Here is a 19,211-nt window from a genome sequence, read left to right as displayed (position 1 = left end):
CTATATCGCCTGATGCGGCGGCTAGATGCCGCTTTCGGCCAAGACTCCCCCATTGTCCGGGGTGCCGGTCTTCGCGTTCTTCCGATGGTTCTATCTCCATGTCTTTGGGCGACGCGTCGGAGTCCGACGTGTCGCTTAGTGCTGGTAGACGCCGTCGCGGGGTGTTAGGTGACGCGATCGGGATGCGCTCTAGCAGCACTTTCACCTCCTTGGTTTTTGTGGCGTCCAATGATGGGCGCCTCGTCTTATCAGTATCCAAATCTCGTGCTATCGTTTCCATTATTCGTGCCTGGGTCGTCGTTGTTTTTGTAAGAAGACAGTCCTTGCCCCCCCCAGAATACGAGGGGCAGCCCGCGGCCGAGACCGCGGGGAGGGATTCTCCCCCGGCAGTGCCGGAGGTACCCTCCTGGGGTAATGTACTGTTTAGGGATGCCATCATACATTTTTCCAGTGTTGTCGGACACCGGAAACCGCCTTTAAGGGGTCTGGTCCCCATGACGCGCGGCCTACGAGGCCGCCATCCTCCGACCCCTCAGGGTCCGCTGGTGTTCCCCGCGGGCCTGTCCGGTATGGGAGGCCCTGTCCGGCATAGCCCCACGAGAAGACACCCCTCCCCTCCGCACGGCGGCACCTCGGTGCACGTCGCGCTCCGCACCGCCCAAAAGGCGTGCCCTCCTCCGGGTGATTTTTTAGAGAGGTTTTCTTCCTCGCAGCCCCACGCTCAGTGCGTAGGGCCCCCGGTCCGCTCAGTGCGGATTACGGTTTGCTTGGCGTCCACCGATCATGAAGACCGGTGGGCGGCCAAGTGTGGTGTTGCCACCGGGTAATTTTTTAGAGAGGTTTTCTTCCTCGCAGCCCCACGCTCAATGCGCAGGGCCCCCGGTCCGCTCAGTGCGGATTACGGTTTACTTGGCGTCCACTGATCATAAAGACCAGTGGGGGCCAAGTGAGGTGTCGCCACCGGGTAATTTTTTATAGAGGTTTTCTTCCTCGCGGCCCCACGCTCAGTGCGCAGAGCCCCCGTTTCCGCTCAGTGCGGATTTACGGTCTACTTGGCGTCCACCGATCATAAAGACCAGTGGGCGGCCAAGTGTGGTGTCACCACCGGGTAATTTTTTATAGAGGTTTTCTTCCTCGCGGCCCCACGCTCAGTGCGCAGAGCCCCCGTTTCCGCTCAGTGCGGACTTACGGTCTACTTGGCGTCCACCGATCATAAAGACCAGTGGGCGGCCAAGTGTGGTGTCACCACCGGGTAATTTTTTATAGAGGTTTTCTTCCTCGCGGCCCCACGCTCAGTGCGCAGAGCCCCCGTTTCCGCTCAGTGCGGACTTACGGTTTACTTGGCGTCCACCGATCATAAAGACCAGTGGGCGACCAAGTGTGGTGTCACCACCGGGTGATTTTTTATAGAGGTTTTCTTCCTCGCGGCCCCACGCTCAGTGCGCAGAGCCCCCGTTTCCGCTCAGTGCGGACTTACGGGTTTTGGTGTTTGGTTCGCGGGGCGAAAAAAGCCCTACCCCAGCAATATGCCGGGGCGTTCCCCTATCCACCACCCGGGGACGCGCCACGTCGGAGTTCACCTCTCCGCCCACTCGGACAACCGAGCAGGTCCGTGGAGGTCCGTGGAACCTAACCTAACCTAACCTAACCTAACCTAACCTAACCTAACCTAACCTAACCTAACCTAACCTAACCTAACCTAACCTAACCTAACCTAACCTAACCTTTTTTTTTTTTTTTTTTTTTTTTTATAGTCAGGAAATGCGTTTACGCACGCCTACGCCGGGCTGTGCAATGGCGTAGGGAGTGTGGGACTCGCCGGCCACAGAAGGTGACCGGAATACCCACTAAAACCTGACTGCCCTCTAACGCATTATGGCGGGCGCCACGGGAACGCTTTAGCTTTCTTCCGTGGCCCCGCCTGCGTTATCGCCCTGAAGGGGCCTCCCTCTCACGCATGGTTTGTGGGGAGAAGTACGGCGGCGAAACCCCGCCTCCTTCTCCCCACTCTCCTGCGTCTGAGCGGGGGCGCGAGGGGATTATCCTCGCGCTCTCGCTCCCTTTCCTCCTTCTGCGAAATTACAATTTCGCAGAAGGAGGAAACCGCCTCCCATGACCCCTCACTGCCCAGCATGGCGCGAATTACGCCTGGGAGTGAGAGGTCATCACCAATCGCCGCTACCAGAGTGCGGCGCTCTTCGGACCACGCTGTACATACCTGAAGGGTGTGTTGCGCGGTGTCCTCATCAGCGCCGCACTCGTGGCACGACATCCTTTCCTCTCTTCGTATTCGGTGAAGGTATCGCCCGAAGCACCCGTGGCCTGTCAGCATCTGCGAAAGTCTATATGTGATTGCGCCGTGGCGCCTCCCGCACCAGTCCGAGAGCCGTGGGCGTATGGCCTCTATGGTGCGGGCGCCGTATTCGGCGTCCGCTAGGCCAGCAGCCCACAGCTCTATGGTCGCTCGCTTTCTCTCCGCCCGGGACCGGGCGAGCTCCTCTGGAGCCGGGGCTTCGCCCCGAGCTCTCTGCTCGGCCCGCTCCCGGTACGCTTCGGCCAGCACACCCGCTTCTATCTCCCACGGGGGAGTGCCGGCCAAAGCGCAGGCCGCTGCATGGCCAACCGTGCGGTAGGCCATGCATGCGCGCACCGCAACGATGCGCTGCGGCCTGCGGAGGAGGGCCCTGTTTGGCGCGTCAAGGGCTTCTGCCCATATCGGCGCGCCGTACAGGGCCATACTGCGAACGACCATGGCGTACAGTCGTCTCACCTGCACGCCCGGACCTCTCAGGTTCGGGAGGAGCCTGGCGAGGGCGGAAGCCGCGCCGACGAGTCGGGGGGTTAGCGTCCGAAAGTGATCTCCGAAACGCCAACCCCCATCGAGGATAAGGCCAAGATACTTGATCCGGGCCTTAACCTCGACCTCGTCCCCGTTGATCCGGAGGGTCGCTCCTGCGGGCACTCTCCACCTCGGCCCTTTGAAGCAGAGGGCCTCGGTTTTGTGGAGTGCCACGCGGAGTCCGAGCGCCTCGATCCTCCGGACCAACAGGGTGGCCCCGGCTTCCGCCCTCCTCTTGACTTTCCTCCAGGTGGTGTCCCGGACGGCTATCATCGTGTCATCCGCGTAGCAAATGACAGCCATCCGGGGCAGCACCTCCCCGCGGATGGCCCAGTCAAAGCCGATGTTCCAAAGCAGGGGTCCTAGGACGGACCCCTGAGGAACACCGGAGGCCATCCGCCGCTCCTCTCTTCCCTCCCTCCCCATGTAGGACACTACCCGCTCTCGCAGGTAGTGTCCCACAATCCTCCGGAGATAGAGGGGCAGTTCGTGGTACCGAAGTGCCTCCTCTATAACTCCGAAGGGGAGGGAGCCGAAGGCGTTGGCGATGTCGAGTGACACCGCCATCGCCCCCTGTCCCCTCTCAGCCGCATCCTCCGAGAACCTTTTCAGGGCGGTCAGGGCGTCCAGAGTGGATCGCCCGGACCGGAACCCGAACTGGTTCTCGGAGAGCTGCGGCCCTTCCGTCTCCAGATGCTGGATGATTCGGGAAGCCAATACTCTTTCGAGTAGCTTCCCAGCCTCATCCAGCATCACGAGCGGCCGGTGGCCGGAAGGAGAGTCGACGGGGTGACCCTCCTTCCTCAGCAACACCAGCCGCCCCTCCTTCCACACCCCGGGGAAACGCCCCTCCGCTAGACAGTCGTTAAACAGTCTGCGGAGGCGTTCCCCGAGGTGTTCCAGCGCAATGTGCAAAACCTTGCCAGGCACTCCGTCTGGCCCCGGGGCCTTGCGGGTCCCCCTGAGCCGGCCCGCCGCCCTGGCCATTTCCTCCGTCGTTATCGGAGGTGGGGCGAGAGCGTCAGGCCGGTTCAGCGTCTCGATGTCCGCCGGCATGTCTCTTGTCATGCGCGGTGGTACAAAAGAAGGGCTATCCGGGAACAGCCCTTCGACCACCGCGCTAAGGACCGCCGGCTCCATCGTTTCCGTGGGGGGCGCCACCTTCAGCTTCGCCCGCACCATACGGTATGGGCGCCCCCACGGATCTGCGTTTAGGGTCGCCAAGAACTCCGCATAGGCAGAGTCCTTGGCGGCCTTGATCGCGCTGGAGAACGCCTTCTTTGCCGAGCTCAGCTCGGTGTGAAGGCGTTCCAGCTCCTCCTCTGTTCTGTTCCGCCGTCTGCGGCACCGGGTGAATGCCCGTCGGGCGGCGTTACTGGCGGAGCGCAGGGCGGCTAGGTCCTGCGTCCACCAGTACACGCCTTCCCGGGGCGCGAAGCCACGTCGCGCCCTGGGCATTCCGGCGTTGCAGACGGCGGTCAGATCACGGCGAAATCTCACCGCCCTCTCGTCGACCCCCACCGTTTGGGGGGGTTCCTCCGCCCATGCCCGGACGATGGCGGCTTCTTCCGCCAGGTCAGGGTCGAGGCGCGAGAGCTGCCACTTTGGGAAGCCCTGGGCGCCTCGCCGTCCTGCCGCCGCCGTCCGGGCCTGTGACCCCTGGGGCGCGGTGGAGACCCTGAACCGGATGTACAGATGATCGGACAGGGTCTCCACCTCCTCAAGGACCCGCCAACACGATATGCGTGCACCGATGCCGGGGGTCGCGAACGTGACGTCCACGACTGATCCCCCTTGTCGGCGCACGCACGTGTTGGCGTTGCCTTGGTTCTCCGGAACTAAGCCGATCATGACGGCCCAGTCCCGGAGAAGCGCCCCTTTCAGGTCAGTGATGGAGGACCCCCACGCTGCGCACTTAGCGTTGAGGTCCCCCATCACGATGACCTGGGCCGGTGATGCTCTCTGCACAACCGGCTCCAGGCCATCCAGGAACCTCTCGAATTGCCGGAGGTTCCTGTTTGGGGAGAAGTAGACTCCTATGAGTACTACTTCTCCCCAGTTCACCGCCACGTAGCCCGCTCCTCGCTCCCTGAGGGAGAGGGGTTGCGGGCTCGAAGGCGGCGCCACAATGGCGACTGATCCCTCTGTGTCCCCGAACCAACTGGGTTGGGGGGGGACAAAGTAGGGTTCAGCCACGACCGCAACAGCAATTCTCCACTCTGCCAGGCACTGCATGAGCAAGTCCTGTGCCCTGGCAGAGTGGTTGGTGTTCGTCTGTAGTAGGTCGAAATGCAGGTGTCTTGGCATTAAGATACCTGCATTTCTTCCTCCTCAGCCATTCGGCTGCCGTGCGGTTGGGGCTGAGTGCGAGGCACTCTGCTCGACGACGGGGCTTTGCCCTTCACCGACGGGGGTGTGCACTTGGCACCCCCCATCACATGTGAGTGTGGGCGCCCCGTCGTTGCACACACGGTGCATTTGCAGGGGGCCTCGCACTCTGCCGACTTGTGCCCTTCACTGCCGCAGCGGAAGCAGAGACGCCCGTTCTCTGCCTCCGCTGGGCATAGAGCGCGAGTGTGGCCCAGCATCATGCATTTATAGCATCGCAATGGCTGGGCCTCCACTGCTTTGACGGTGGCCATCGTCCATCCGATGGCCACTCGTCCCGCCTTCACGATTGCCTTAGCAGCAGTCGCTGGGCACTTGATCAGGGCGGAGCCGCCGCCCCAGAAGCTCGGCCTGATGTTGCCTACTTTCATGGAGCCGGGGGGACATCCGCCGACCGATGCCAGTTGGGCCGCCACTTCCTCAGTGGTCACCGTGTCATCCAGACCGGTGATCCTGAGGACGGCCATTTTGGTTGGGCGGGTGATGTCCGCCCAGCTGCCTACTGCCTCCACCAGGGCGGCGGCGAGGCGGTCAGCAGTTTCCTCGGGGGAGGTCCCCCCGACCTCCATCAGTTTGGAGCCGGTCATGCTCGTTCGGATCTTGACCGACTCCAAACCGAATTCCCTCAGGGATATCGAGGACCTGGCCTTTGCCAGGACCTCGGTGTACTTCGCGTCAGTCGTGGCCCCTTCCGCATTGGTCATGGTGGCCCCTTTCTTGAGGGTCACCACTATGGCCGCGGTTTTTGGGGCCACGATTTTAACGGCCTTTGGTGGGGCCGGGGCGATCTGCCGGGTTGTTCCGGCTGAGGGGGGGGAATAAGCAGCGACAGCGGCATTTCCCCTCTTCTTCCGCCGGACAACCTCGGACCAGGAGTTGCCCACAGTCCCCGTCTGGGCTTCCCCCTCTCCACTTGTTCCAGCGGTTGGGGGGGGAGGGGTCGCGTCTGCCTGTCCTGCCCCCTGTTTTCCCTTGGAGGGAGGAGGTGGCGGGGGGGCAGTCGGCCGCTTTGCAGCGCCCTTCTTCGGCGCCTTCTTTACCGCCCTAGGTGTGGGCGCCGGGGATGGCTGGGCTTCCCCATCCATCTCCATGGCGCCCTCCACGAGCCCCGACCGGGACTTGTGACGGGGCGGCGGCGGCTGCCGTTGGTCGGCACGCAGGGGGGGCCTCATGACGGGCTCCGGAGGAAGGCGCATCTCCAGGTCTTGTAGGCGGGCATTGATCATCCCGCCTACCGACTGCAGGAGTTGCCCCTTCATTTCCTCCATAGCGTATCTTAGCACCTCCTCAAAGTTGGGCTGCTGTGGCCCTGTGGCCTCTTTCGGGGCTGCAGCGGACTTCCGCTGCGACTCGACGTACGCCTGCTTGAAGGCACGCAGCTCATTGCGGACAATATCCAGCTCCCTTGAAAGGCGAGCATTGTCCGCGCGGAGCCTGCGCTGCTCTTCATCTGGCGTTATATCGCGGAGGCCCTCAACCGCTTCAACAACGCATTTAGTGGCCCGGTTAATTTGGCCCCACACGGTACCCTTTAGGTGGCTACTCTTCTTAATCTCCTCCTTAATCTTTTCTACACTTTTGAGAGCCTCCTCGGCGAGGGCCTCGACCGTGCCCCTGGATAGGGCGTCGGGGGTCCCGTCGTCAGAGGCTTTTGCAGAGGCCACTACGGGGCTCGTCTTCCTACCGCTTGGACGGTAGGTTGGGTCGGGGTCCTCCCCCTCACTATCCCCCCCATCAGCCAGGTAGTCTTTTGCCTCCTTGAGGAAGCTGTACACCCCTACCGGGCGCCTAACGCGGCCCCTCGTCGAAGAGGAGGCCACTTTATGCGCCACGGCCGGGGCGTCCTCATCCGCTGATGTAGCGGCCAACGGCCGTTTATGGGTCGTTCCCGTTCGGAACCTTAATGTCATGCCCGCTGACCGCGGCTTACCTCCCTTGTTTTGCCTTGCGGCGTCCTCGGTGCACGCGGCGCCCGCGGCTCCCAGCCGGCGCCCTGAGGCGCCCTCGTCCTCCGAGCACGTGTAGTCCGACATGGAGGTGTCCTCCCCCATGTCGTAAGCCGCTTTGTTTCGGTCGCTCATAGCGATTGTAGACTTTTCATAAGTAAAGTTCTACAAACACTAAGATACGCACTTAAACACTAAAAACTAAACTATTATGGTCTCTGTCCACCCTAAAAACTATATCGGTCGGCTTGTCTCACTGAGACGCATCTCCCGGTATATCACACGTCGAAATCGGAACACTTTTTGGAATTTGTCGTAAAAGTGCCACGCCCAAAACGACCGTTACAACACTTAAACACTAAAAACTTAACTAATTTGGTCTCTATCCACACTAAAAACTATATCGGTCGATTTGTCTCACTGAGACGCATCTCCCGATATATCACACGTCGAAATCGAAGCACTTTTTAGTCTTTGACGAAAAAGTGCCACGCCCGAAATAACCGTTAAAACACTAAAACACTAAAAACTTAACTAATTTGGTCTCTGCCCACTATGTATTATATATCACTAGATGCGTCTCGCCGAGGCGCATCTCCCGATGTATAACACGAGTAAATCACTTCACTTTTTACCACATTTATCGAATTTTAAATGCGGAGCGACACGGAAGCGATGCACACGGTACGGCAACCGGCGCGCGACTAACCTAACCTAACCTAACCTAACCTAACCTAACCTAACCTAACCTAACCTAACCTAACCTAACCTAACCTAACCTAACCTAACCTAACCTTTTTTTTTTTTTTTTTTTTTTTTTTACGTTGGGAAAATGCATTTCCGCATCCCTCCCGTTTCCGGGAGGGTATGTGGGACTCGCCGGCCAAGAAGAAGTGGCCGGAATACCCACTAAAAACCCAACGACGTTCCGCCACGCGCCTGGTGACCGGGTCACGGGAACACTTGCGCAATCTTCCGCGACCCGGTCAGCGCCGTCCGACAAAGCAGACCCTCCTTTGTGGGGACCTGGGGTCCCCGAACTTCATGTAAGGCGCACCGGGAACATTACAGTGCGCCTTCCACCTCGAGATCAATTTTGACGCTCGGCGGGCGATGGCTATCTCAGGTCCACCGCCCGGAGCCCTGCCACTATGGGGGCATGCGGCGGTCTTGGGCACGCTGCCTGCGCCCGGCCCTGCGGCGGCGGAGAGGATTGCCGACTGCGTCGTCCTCCCGCCGCCGCTCAGCCGCCTCCTTTTGCGTCATCACCTCCTCGCAAAAGGAGGCGACGGCTTGCCACGAACTTTCGCTGCTCGCCATGGCATTAGCGACGGCGGGCAGCGAGAGGTCAGTCCCTATTGCCGCCACGAGTGCGGCCCGCTGGGTCGACCAATGAGTGCATGACTCCAGCGTATGTTGCGCTGTGTCTTCCACTTGGCCGCACTCGTGACACTCCTCGGTGGGCTCTCGTCTCGCCACCCTGCACAGATACCTGCCGAAGCAACCGTGCCCCGACAGGATCTGCACCAGGTGGAAAGAGAGAGCTCCATGCTTCCGGCCCGTCCATAGCTCAAGGACAGGCCGGACCGCCTCAATTGTGCGGTGGCCGGCAGACGGCGTTAAAAGCCGCTCCTGCCACTGAACGACAAGTTCGGCCTCTGCCGCCTGCCGCCACGTACGTTCCTGCACTGGGGGAGGGGCTTCTCCCCGGAGACGGGCATCCGCTCGCCGCCAGTAAACACCGGCGAGCACTTCGGCGTCCAAATCCCAGGGCGGCGTCCCCGCCAACACACAGGCCGCCTCACATGATATGGTGCGATATCCTCGGATCACTCTGACCGCCATGATTCTCTGGGGCCCACGTAAAAGGGCCCTAGTACGGGCGGTCAGAGCGTCCGACCAAATAGGCGCTCCGTAGAGCGCCATGGATCGCACCACACCTGTGTAAAGGCGGCGACACCGCGAGCTCGGTCCGCCCAAGTTCGGCAGGAGCCTACTGAGGGCTCTAGCCGCTCCCACGAGCTTTGGGACGAGACGCCGAAAGTGCTCCTCGAAGTTCCATCGGCTGTCGAGAACAAGACCTAAGTATTTCATTGTGCTCCCGACGCCGATGGAAACTCCGCCAACCACGACTCCGGACTGGGCTGGAGGCGCTCTTCGAGGCCCGTGAAAGTATAGGGCCTCAGATTTGTGTAAGGCTACCTCCAATCCCAGTCCTCGGATTCTGGCCACTATTTGGGCCACGCCGGCTGTTGCTCTGCTTCGAGCCTCCCTGTCCGTGCTGCCACAGGCCGTCACGAGGGTGTCGTCGGCGTAGCATACGACGTTAACACCCCTCGGGACGGCCCCGCGCAGGACCCAGTCGTACCCGATGTTCCACAGGAGGGGCCCAAGAACCGACCCCTGTGGAACACCGCACGACATCTCCCTCTCTGACCAGCCACCGCTGGTAGGGTACCCGACCGATCGCTCGGAGAGGTAGGCCGCCACGATCCTCCGAAGGTACCGGGGGACCGTGTGGTACCTCAGCGCCTCCTTGATGCAGCTCCAGGGCAAGGTGTTGAAGGCGTTCGAGATGTCAATAGATATCGCCACCAACACCTCCCCCCGGGATACCGCACTGTCCGCAAGGGCCTTCACCCGCGCTATTGCGTCGATGGTGGATTTGCCCCTGCGGAAGAACCTAACCTAACCTAACCTAACCTAACCTAACCTAACCTAACCTTTTTTTTTTTTTTTTTTTTTGTCAGAGGGAAAATACACTTCCGTACCCCTGCGCCGGGCAGTGCAATGGCGCAGGGAGTGTGGGACTCGCCTACAGGCGTTCGGCCATACCCACTAAAAACCCTCGTGCCCACCTAATCGCAATTATCCATTACCTGTACCAGCGTATGCCATAACCGGGTTTTGGATATGCGCTGTCGCGTTTATGCAACTCTCCTTAATGTTCTTAATACTAATACTATTACTCCTAATATTATCAATACCAAGACTATGTAGACTCCTTATTATTAATTAATAATACTAATACTACTATTATTGCTAATATCAATATTAATACTATGTTTACACCTTAACTTTATTATATATATACACGTATATCTATATTTACAATTATATATACAAATGTATTCTATAACTATATCTACATCTATATCTATGTATATATGTATGTACAACAATTGGTATATTTACAAAGGCCTACGCCTGACGCAAATGGGTGCGCCGGCGACGGCCCGTTCGTCTTCTCCGGAGAGGGGCGGATTCCGGATCGGTCTCTCGCTCCCTCTCAGCATTCTCCTTGATTGTCAACACTCGCTCCGAGAACTCGTGGAATGCCTTCCACGCGTCCTCGGAATGGAGGATCTTATTGATGACCTCTGCGAGTGATGACGCGTCAATTCCGGTAAGTACGGCGATGGGTTGCCTCTCGGTTTCCCATGCCGGGCAGTCGAATAGGGTATGCGCAACAGAGTCGCTGGCTTCCGGGCAGTGGTGACACCTAGGTGTTGGTTCCCTACCAGCAATTCGGTGCAGATACTTGCCAAAACAGCCGTGGCCAGTCAACATCTGCACCAGCCGGTAGGAGAGGTGCCCCCACCGCCTGTTCAGCCAGTCCTGTAGCCTCGGGCGGATCGCGTCCAATGTCCACGACCCGGCCCTGGATGTTCTGAGCTCCTCTTTCCATTTGTCTGTGGCCCTATTTTGGGCACGGACTCTCCAGACTTTAATTTCCTCCAAGGATGGTTCTTCGCCGTCTTTACGCCTACCAGCTCTATGCCAATAGACCGTCGCTAGGGCGGCCGCGTCCAGGTGCCACGGCAATAGGCCCGCGATGACGCACCCGGCATCATACGACACCGTGCGGTACGCCCTCGCGACCCTGATCGCCACAGTACGCTGCGACCGCCGTATCATGGCTCTGTTCTGTGTACAGAGGTCGTTGGCCCAAACCGGACAACCGTATAGGGCCTTCGACCTCAGCACTCCCGCAAATAGGAGGCGTCGTTTCGAGCTCGGGCCACCGATGTTAGGTAAGATGCGGCTTAAAGCCGCAGCTGTGGCGTCGAGCTTCGGGGCTAGTTCCGCAAAATGCGGTCTAAAAGTCCACTTTGAGTCGAGGGTAAGACCTAGATATTTGATGGTGCTTCGGATGGGAATCGAAGTACCCCCGACTATGATTTCAAGCCCCGACTGGGGCGCTCTTCTACTATCATGGAAGAGGATCGCCTCCGATTTCTCGAGGGCGACCCTCAGGCCCAAACTGCGGATCTTTGCCGAAACGTGTGAGGCCCCGGCAGTGGCCCGCAGTTTTGCCTCTCTCACATCGGAACCTGTGGCTACGACGAGCGTGTCGTCCGCGTAGCAAATAAGCTGGACTCCGCGGACGAGCACTCCCCGTAGCACCGAGTCATAGCCAATGTTCCACAGGAGCGGGCCTAAGACCGACCCCTGTGGAACTCCACAAGAGATGTTATAGTTTTCCCAACCATCTTGTGTGGGAAACACGATCTTCCTGTCCCGCAGGTAACAATCGATTATTCGTCGCAGGTACAGGGGGACATTATGATGTTCTAGTCCCGCCATAATACTGTCCCAGGGCAGGGTATTGAACGCGTTGGCGATATCGAGCGACACCGCTATCGTTACCCCGCCCTTGGATTTCGCCTCTTCACAGATATCTCTAAGTTTGGAGATAGCGTCGATTGTAGAACGCTGCCGCCTGAATCCGTACTGGGTGTCGGCCAAGTCCGGTCCCACTGAGGATAGATGTTCGTTGATGCGACCGGCAACTACCCTCTCCAGCAGCTTGCCGGCCTCATCAAGTAGCACTATCGGGCGATAGGCCGATGGAGAGTTCTCCGGTTTCCCGGGTTTCCTCAGCAGGACCAGCCTTCCCGTTTTCCACTTCGTAGGGAAATTCCCTTCTTCAAGACATTTAGTTAGTAGTGTCTTGAGTTGTTCGTCTATGCCGTGTTGAATTGCAAGAGCAAGCACCTTCCCGTGTATCCCATCGGGTCCTGGGGCGGTGCGCTTGCCCTGCAGTTTTGTCTTCGCCAAGTAGATTTCCGACTCGGATACCCCCGGGACAGAACCGGGAGGTATCGAGCCGGAAAGGTCATGTCCGGTATTGCGGGCGCTGGGAGGGAAGAGTGTCGACACTACAGATATTAAAAGTGCTGGATCTAGAGTTGAAGTAAGTGGGGGAGCCCAGGGGCGCAGCTTACTCATAACGAGTTTGTACGGCCGGCCCCATGGGTCCGACTCTAGACTACTCAAGAACTCCTCCCAGGCCCGGTCTTTGGAAGCGGTAATCTCACACCGTAGGGCCTTTTTGGCTTCCTGGTATGTAGTGTAGAGATTCCGTTCCTCCGACTCATCCCATCCTGGGTGCCTTCTACGATATCGGGTGTACCGGCGGCGGGCAACCACACAGGCAGTACGCAACCGTGAAAGGTTTCCCGACCACCAGTACACTCGATTTTGTCGCCTCGGTGACGGCCGGACTTTTGACATGGCGCAGTCGGAGATGTCCGCGAGTACTTTGCCAAGCCATTGTACACCGTCGTCGACGCTTTTATCCTCCATTCTGTGAGACCACGTCCCCACTATGGCGGCGAGTTCGACTGCCTCTCGGTCTAAAGATCTTAATGACCACATCTGTCCGATCTCCTGGGGAATGGCGGTGCTCCGACTGGTCGGGGGGGCTGACGAGGGGAGAATATCGAACCGGATGTAGCGGTGGTCCGATAGCGTCTCCACCTCAGTCAACACTTCCCAACCCCGCACGCGGCATGCCAGGGCGGGACTCGCAAGGGTGATATCTACGACAGACCCGCCCTGCATGCGCACACAGGTGTTTACGGAGCCCGTATTGAGTGGTGCCAGGTCATGTTGCGCCATCCATGATAAAAGGACCTCGCCGCGGCTGTCTGAGACCGAGGATCCCCAGGCCCTTGATTTGGCATTTAGGTCCCCGGCCACGACAACCCCGTGCGGTCTTCCCCACTGGACGAGGGAACTTACTTCGTCCAGGTATTCCTCAAATTCGGTCAACGGACGATTTGGCGAGAAATATACACCGATCAGTACTATGCCGGCAAGTTTGACGCCGACACAGCCTCTTCCTTTCTTGGTAGAAGCAATTGGGGGGTCGCCGCCTGCGTATATCGCGACAAGATGTTCAAGGTCCCCCACCCAATTGCTTCTATCAGGAACCAGGTATGGTTCTGCTGCCACTGCAAAGTCTATCGACCACTGTGCCAAGCTCTGTATGAACAAATCCTGTGCTCGGGCACAGTGGTTGAGGTTGGTTTGAAGAAGTCGTATGGCCATGTTAATTGTGCTCAACTTCCGCTATCTCCATTACTTCCCCGCTCGGTGGGGGCGCGCTACGTGCTACTTCCGCTAGCGCTCTCTTAGGAACCGTTTTTCTGGGCGCCGAGCAATTTAAACTCCCCAGCCGGTGTTTGGCATCCTTGCCCGCCGCCGTGCACAGGATGCAATTCGGTTGCGACGGGCAGGATGCGGCCTTGTGGCCTTCCTGTCCACAGTTATAACATAGCCGGCTGCGGTCCTCCGCGTCGCAGCGGCTCGCCGTATGTCCTTGCTGCATACAGCGGTAGCAGCGCAGCTCTCTGGGTCTGCCAATGATGACCTTAGCGGCCACCCAGCCAACTAAGAAGCGGCCCGTCACTAGCCTCTTCGCTGTTGTGACAGGGACCTGGGCCCAGATGTCGAATAGACCAGATCTGTTTTGGCGTAGTTGGCCAGCTCGGACTTGGTCGCTCGTGCATGCTCCTTTTTTAATTATGGCCTCTTTAACCTCTTCCGGCGTGATAGAGTCGTCCAGACCTTCGATTTTGACGTCGACCATTTTTTCGGGTCTGGAGACCTTGATGTCATCATTTTGGTATATCTCCTGGAGCTTTTGCGCCAGGATATCTGCCTTTGGGGCGCTGGTGGCGCCGGGGATGCGGATGATAGTAGCCCCGGTGACCGCCCTGCGGAATTGGACCGACTCTACTCCTATGGTCTCTTTGAGATCGAGCTTCTCCTTTGCCTCTTTGAGGACGGCGCTATATGTGAGGCCCTTCTTCATCGCGTTTTCGGTCAGCGTGACGACAACCGCCGAGCTGTGCGGCGCTTTTAATTTGCGCGGCGCAGGTGCGGCAGTGTTCCGCCGTTGAGGTGCCCTGGATGTCGTGGGCACCTTTGGCGCTTTTTCGGCCTTTCCATTTTTGCCTACTCTCAGCCACGCCCAGTTCCCCTGCAGCTCGTCCGGGTTAGTGGGGCGGGTTGGCGCGGCGGTTGCGGTAGCCGATGGTGGTGGTTTTGCGACCGTCGCAGGCCCTTTCTTCTTTTTCTTTTTCTTCTCCTTCTTCTTCTTGGGTTTTGCAGGTCTCCCGGGAGCCGGGAGAGCCGCAGTGACCGCCCGAGACGGGCCAGCTGTGGGAGCCGCAGGTGCCGCGGGGGCCGCAGAGGCCGCAGGGGCTACTCTTGATGGGCCAGCCACGGAGGCCGCGGGTGTCTCCTTCTTCTTCTTCTTGCTGTCAGACGCCAATGGTGGTCGCAAGTTCTTAGCGGGAAGCAACCTGTCTTCCAAGGAAGCCAGGCGGGCGTTGAGCATACCGCCCACCTGGACCATTACCGCCCGACATATGTCCTCTAGAGAGGATTCTGCTTGTGGTTGTGGTGGGGGCCGGACAGGGATGGCCTCCATTGTCGTGTCCATGAGGGCGTTGGCGGAACCCTGTTTCCGCACCCTCTCCATCTCCTCACGCAGCTCCGTCAACTCCTTGCGGAGGCTGGTCATCTCGGCTTGCAGGCGGGTGTTATCAGCCTGCAAGGCACGTGTCTCGTCAGATATCGACCTCTGAGCGAGGCCGGTAACGTCTTCTTTAATGGCGCTCACAGCATCTTGTAGTGCGCGCACGAAGGTCCCCTTAAGATTGGATGACTTCTTCGCTACTTTTTCTACTATGTCTAGGCTGGACCCGATCCGTTTGAGGACGGTGGTCGCCGTGTCTTCGTCATTTTCCAGTGGCGCGGCATTAGATGGACCTGCCGTAACCAGAGCCGAGCGGGTTTTGCGGGCTTCCAGAACTGAGTCGAGGAGTTCCGCTTCGGCTCGTGCCCTCATCTCCGCCTCTGTCGCCTTTCTCAGAGTTTCTTTGGCGGCCGCCAGCCCGACGTACTCGCCGGTGGTTGGTGGACGGCCGCGTCCTCTTCTTTTGTGTGTCTCCTTAGCAGGGGTGTCTGTGGAGCTGCCGCTCAACTCCTTATCTCTAGGCCTCTTCTGGCCGCGGCCCTCACTCCAAAATCTCCCGTCCTGGTCTAAGGACTCCATGGAAGCATAGCGGCTGGAAGCGCTTGCCATGGAGCCCCTGCTGTCCGAGTCTGAATCAGACAGCCTCCTCACTCTATCTCTTTCCTTCTCCTCTCTGCTTCCTCCATTTGACCCTAACCTTCTCTCCTCCTTCACACGGCGAATGGCCCCCCCGTATACAATGGGGCCGATGGGCCGGCTGTCCGACCCACCAAGGGATTCCCCGCGAACGGGACCCTCCCGGGTAGTTTTTTCTTTGTTCGTCGTGTCCATTTTTGTTTGTTCCCCTTAAAAGCCCCCCCCGGTGTTGCCGCCCTCGCCGCTGGTCTCCCACCAACGATTCATCCCTTCGCCGGGCGGCGATGCTTGGGATTAGGGTGATTTTTTATAGAGGTTTTCTTCCTCGCAGCCCCACGCTCCGTGCGCAGGGCCCCCGTTTCCGCTCCGTGCGGACTTACGGTTTGCCCGACGGTGGCCGAAGCCAGCCGCCGCGCGGGGCGTTTCCGCCCAGAAAGGGGTAATTTTTTAGAGAGGTTTTCTTCCTCGCAGCCCCACGCTCAGTGCGCAGGGCCCCCGGTCCGCTCAGTGCGGATTACGGTATACTTGGCGTCCACCGATCATAAAGACCAGTGGGCGCCAAGTGTGGTGTCGCCACCGGGTAATTTTTTAGAGAGGTTTTCTTCCTCGCAGCCCCACGCTCAGTGCGCAGGGCCCCCGGTCCGCTCAGTGCGGATTACGGTATACTTGGCGTCCACCGATCATAAAGACCAGTGGGCGGCCAAGTGTGGTGTCGCCACCGGGTAATTTTTTAGAGAGGTTTTCTTCCTCGCAGCCCCACGCTCAGTGCGCAGGGCCCCCGGTCCGCTCAGTGCGGATTACGGTTTACTTGGCGTCCACCGATCATAATGACCAGTGGGCGACCAAGTGTGGTGTTGCCACCAGGGTAATTTTTTATAGAGGTTTTCTTCCTCGCGGCCCCACGCTCAGTGCGCAGAGCCCCCGTTTCCGCTGAGTGCGGACTTACGGGTTTGTTGGTGTTTGGTTCGCGGGGCCGAAGCCCTACCCCAGCAATATGCCGGGGCGTTCCCCTATCCACCACCCGGGGACGCGCCACGTCGGAGTTCACCTCTCCGCCCACTCGGACAACCGAGCAGGTCCGTGGAACCTAACCTAACCTAACCTAACCTTTTTTTTTTTTTTTTTTTTTTTGTAACGAGGGAAAATACACTTCCGTACCCCTGCGCCGGGCAGTGCAATGGCGCAGGGAGTGTGGGACTCGCCTACAGTCGTTCAGCCATACCCACTAAAAACCCTCATGCCCACCTTAACGCAATGACCCGAGCTTTGTACCAGCTGAGCCATAACCAAAGCTCGGGCCGCGCGTCTGACGCCGAAGCGCCTCTCCCTAAGTGGTGAAAGCCAGAGAGGCAGGATCTTTTGTGTCCTACCACCCCAGCCCCCACCGGCGGGGCCAACCGGTCCCGCCCTCGCCCTACTCTACGTGCCGCAGAGGGGACTGGAAAACCAGTATCCCCCCTCGGCCTCTCCATCTCACATTCATCCCTCTCCTCACATCTGGCCATGAGGGCCGCAGGGGGGGCATGGTAAACCAGTACCCACCCACAGCCCCCACGACCTCACCCCACATCCGGCCACGAGGGCTGTAAGATGGGCAGGATAAACCAGTACCCACCCACACCCCCCGCGGCCCCACCACGTCGCATCTACCGGTGCGACCCCGGTTGGGCATGGTCAGGGCGGAGTCACTGCTGTGACCCACCACTGACGGCCCTCTCCAGGTGGGTCGGTCATGTGCAACACCCAACACGATGACCGACCCTAGAGTTTGGTTCGCGGGGCCGAAGCCCTACCCCAGCCGAAGCCGGGGCGTTCCCCTATCCACCACCCGGGGACGCGCCACGTCGGAGTACTCCTCTCCGCCCACTCGGACAACCGAGCAGGTCCGTGGAACCTAACCTAACCTTTTTTTTTTTTTTTTTTTTTTTGTAACGAGGGAAAATACACTTCCGTACCCCTGCGCCGGGCAGTGCAATGGCGCAGGGAGTGTGGGACTCGCCTACAGTCGTTCAGCCATACCCACTAAAAACCCTCATGCCCACCTTGCCGCAATGACCCGAGCTTTGTACCAGCTGAGCCATAACCAAAGCTCGGGCCGTGCGTCTGACGCCGAAGCGCCTCTCCCTAAGTGGTGAGAGCCAGAGAGGTAGGATCTTTTTTGTCCTACTACCCCAGCCCCCACCGGCGGAACCAAACGGCCCGCCCTCTACCCTACTCTACGTGCCGCAGAGGGGACTGGAAAACCAGTATCCCCCCTCGGCCTCTCCATCACGCATCCATCCATCACCACACATCTGGCCACGAGGGCTGCAGGGGGTTACCCCCCCACAGCCCCCACGACCTCACCCCACATCCGGCCACGAGGGCTGTAAGATGGGCAGGATAAACCAGTACCCACCCACACCCCCCGCGGCCCCACCACGTCGCATCTGCCGGTGCGACCCCGGTTGGGCATGGTCAGGGCGGAGTCACTGCTGTGACCCACCACTGACGGCCCTCTCCAGGTGGGTCGGTCATGTGCAACACCCAACACGATGACCGACCCTAGAGTTTGGTTCGCGGGGCCGAAGCCCTACCCCAGCCGAAGCCGGGGCGTTCCCCTATCCACCACCCGGGGACGCGCCACGTCGGAGTACTCCTCTCCGCCCACTCGGACAACCGAGCAGGTCCGTGGAACCTAACCTTTTTTTTTTTTTTTTTTTTTTTTGTAACGAGGGAAAATACACTTCCGTACCCCTGCGCCGGGCAGTGCAATGGCGCAGGGAGTGTGGGACTCGCCTACAGTCGTTCAGCCATACCCACTAAAAACCCTCATGCCCACCTTAACGCAATGACCCGAGCTTTGTACCAGCTGAGCCATAACCAAAGCTCGGGCCGCGCGTCTGACGCCGAAGCGCCTCTCCCTAAGTGGTGAAAGCCAGAGAGGAAGGATCTTTTGTGTCCTACCACCCCAGCCCCCACCGGCGGGGCCAATCGGTCCCGCCCTCGCCCTACTCTACGTGCCGCAGAGGGGACTGGAAAACCAGTATCCCCCCTCGGCCTCTCCATCTCACATTCATACTTCTCCTCACATCTGGCCATGAGGGCCGCAGGGGGCATGGTAAACCAGTACCCACCCACAGCCCCCACGACCTCACCCCACATCCGGCCACGAGGGCTGTAAGATGGGCAGGATAAACCAGTACCCACCCACACCCCCCGCGGCCCCACCACGTCGCATCTGCCGGTGCGACCCCGGTTGGGCATGGTCAGGGCGGAGTCACTGCTGTGACCCACCACTGACGGCCCTCTCCAGGTGGGTCGGTCATGTGCAACACCCAACACGATGACCGACCCTAGAGTTTGGTTCGCGGGGCCGAAGCCCTACCCCAGCCGAAGCCGGGGCGTTCCCCTATCCACCACCCGGGGACGCGCCACGTCGGAGTACTCCTCTCCGCCCACTCGGACAACCGAGCAGGTCCGTGGCCGTGGAACCTAACCTAACCTAACCTATACCCACTAAAACCCCTCGGGCCCGCCTCATCGCATTTATCCTAACCTGTGCCAGCGTTTGCCATAACCGGGCTTTGGATATGCGCTGTCGCATTTGCGCGACTCTCCTTATGATTCTTAATACTAATATTATTATTCC

The 19,211-nt window shown here is 59.3% G+C and overlaps 2 protein-coding genes across 2 annotated transcripts; both read right to left on the bottom strand.

Moving 5' to 3' along the window:
- Positions 1-5,145: 5,145 nt before the first annotated feature.
- LOC123720998 (spermatogenesis-associated protein 21-like) lies at positions 5,146-7,278 on the bottom strand. Its single transcript, XM_045677939.1, has one exon. The coding sequence runs from the start codon at positions 7,276-7,278 to the stop codon at positions 5,146-5,148; it is 2,133 nt and encodes a 710-aa protein (XP_045533895.1).
- Positions 7,279-13,510: 6,232 nt separating this feature from the next.
- LOC123720954 lies at positions 13,511-15,775 on the bottom strand. Its single transcript, XM_045677835.1, has one exon. It carries the CDS (start codon positions 15,773-15,775, stop codon positions 13,511-13,513), a length of 2,265 nt encoding a protein of 754 aa, XP_045533791.1.
- Between the last annotated feature and the right edge of the window lie 3,436 nt (positions 15,776-19,211).

The sequence above is a fragment of the Papilio machaon genome, chromosome 1 (assembly GCF_912999745.1).
Source record: "Papilio machaon chromosome 1, ilPapMach1.1, whole genome shotgun sequence".
In the NCBI taxonomy this organism is placed as follows: domain Eukaryota; kingdom Metazoa; phylum Arthropoda; class Insecta; order Lepidoptera; family Papilionidae; genus Papilio; species Papilio machaon.
Note: the sequence above shows the minus strand (reverse complement) of the source record. Positions and strands in the feature narration are given on the sequence as shown.

Bases quoted from the DNA above. Each gene is read 5' to 3' on its own strand.
- LOC123720998 (XM_045677939.1), bottom strand. From the start codon at position 7,278: ATGGGGGAGGACACCTCCATGTCGGACTACACGTGCTCGGAGGACGAG.
- LOC123720954 (XM_045677835.1), bottom strand. From the start codon at position 15,775: ATGGACACGACGAACAAAGAAAAAACTACCCGGGAGGGTCCCGTTCGC.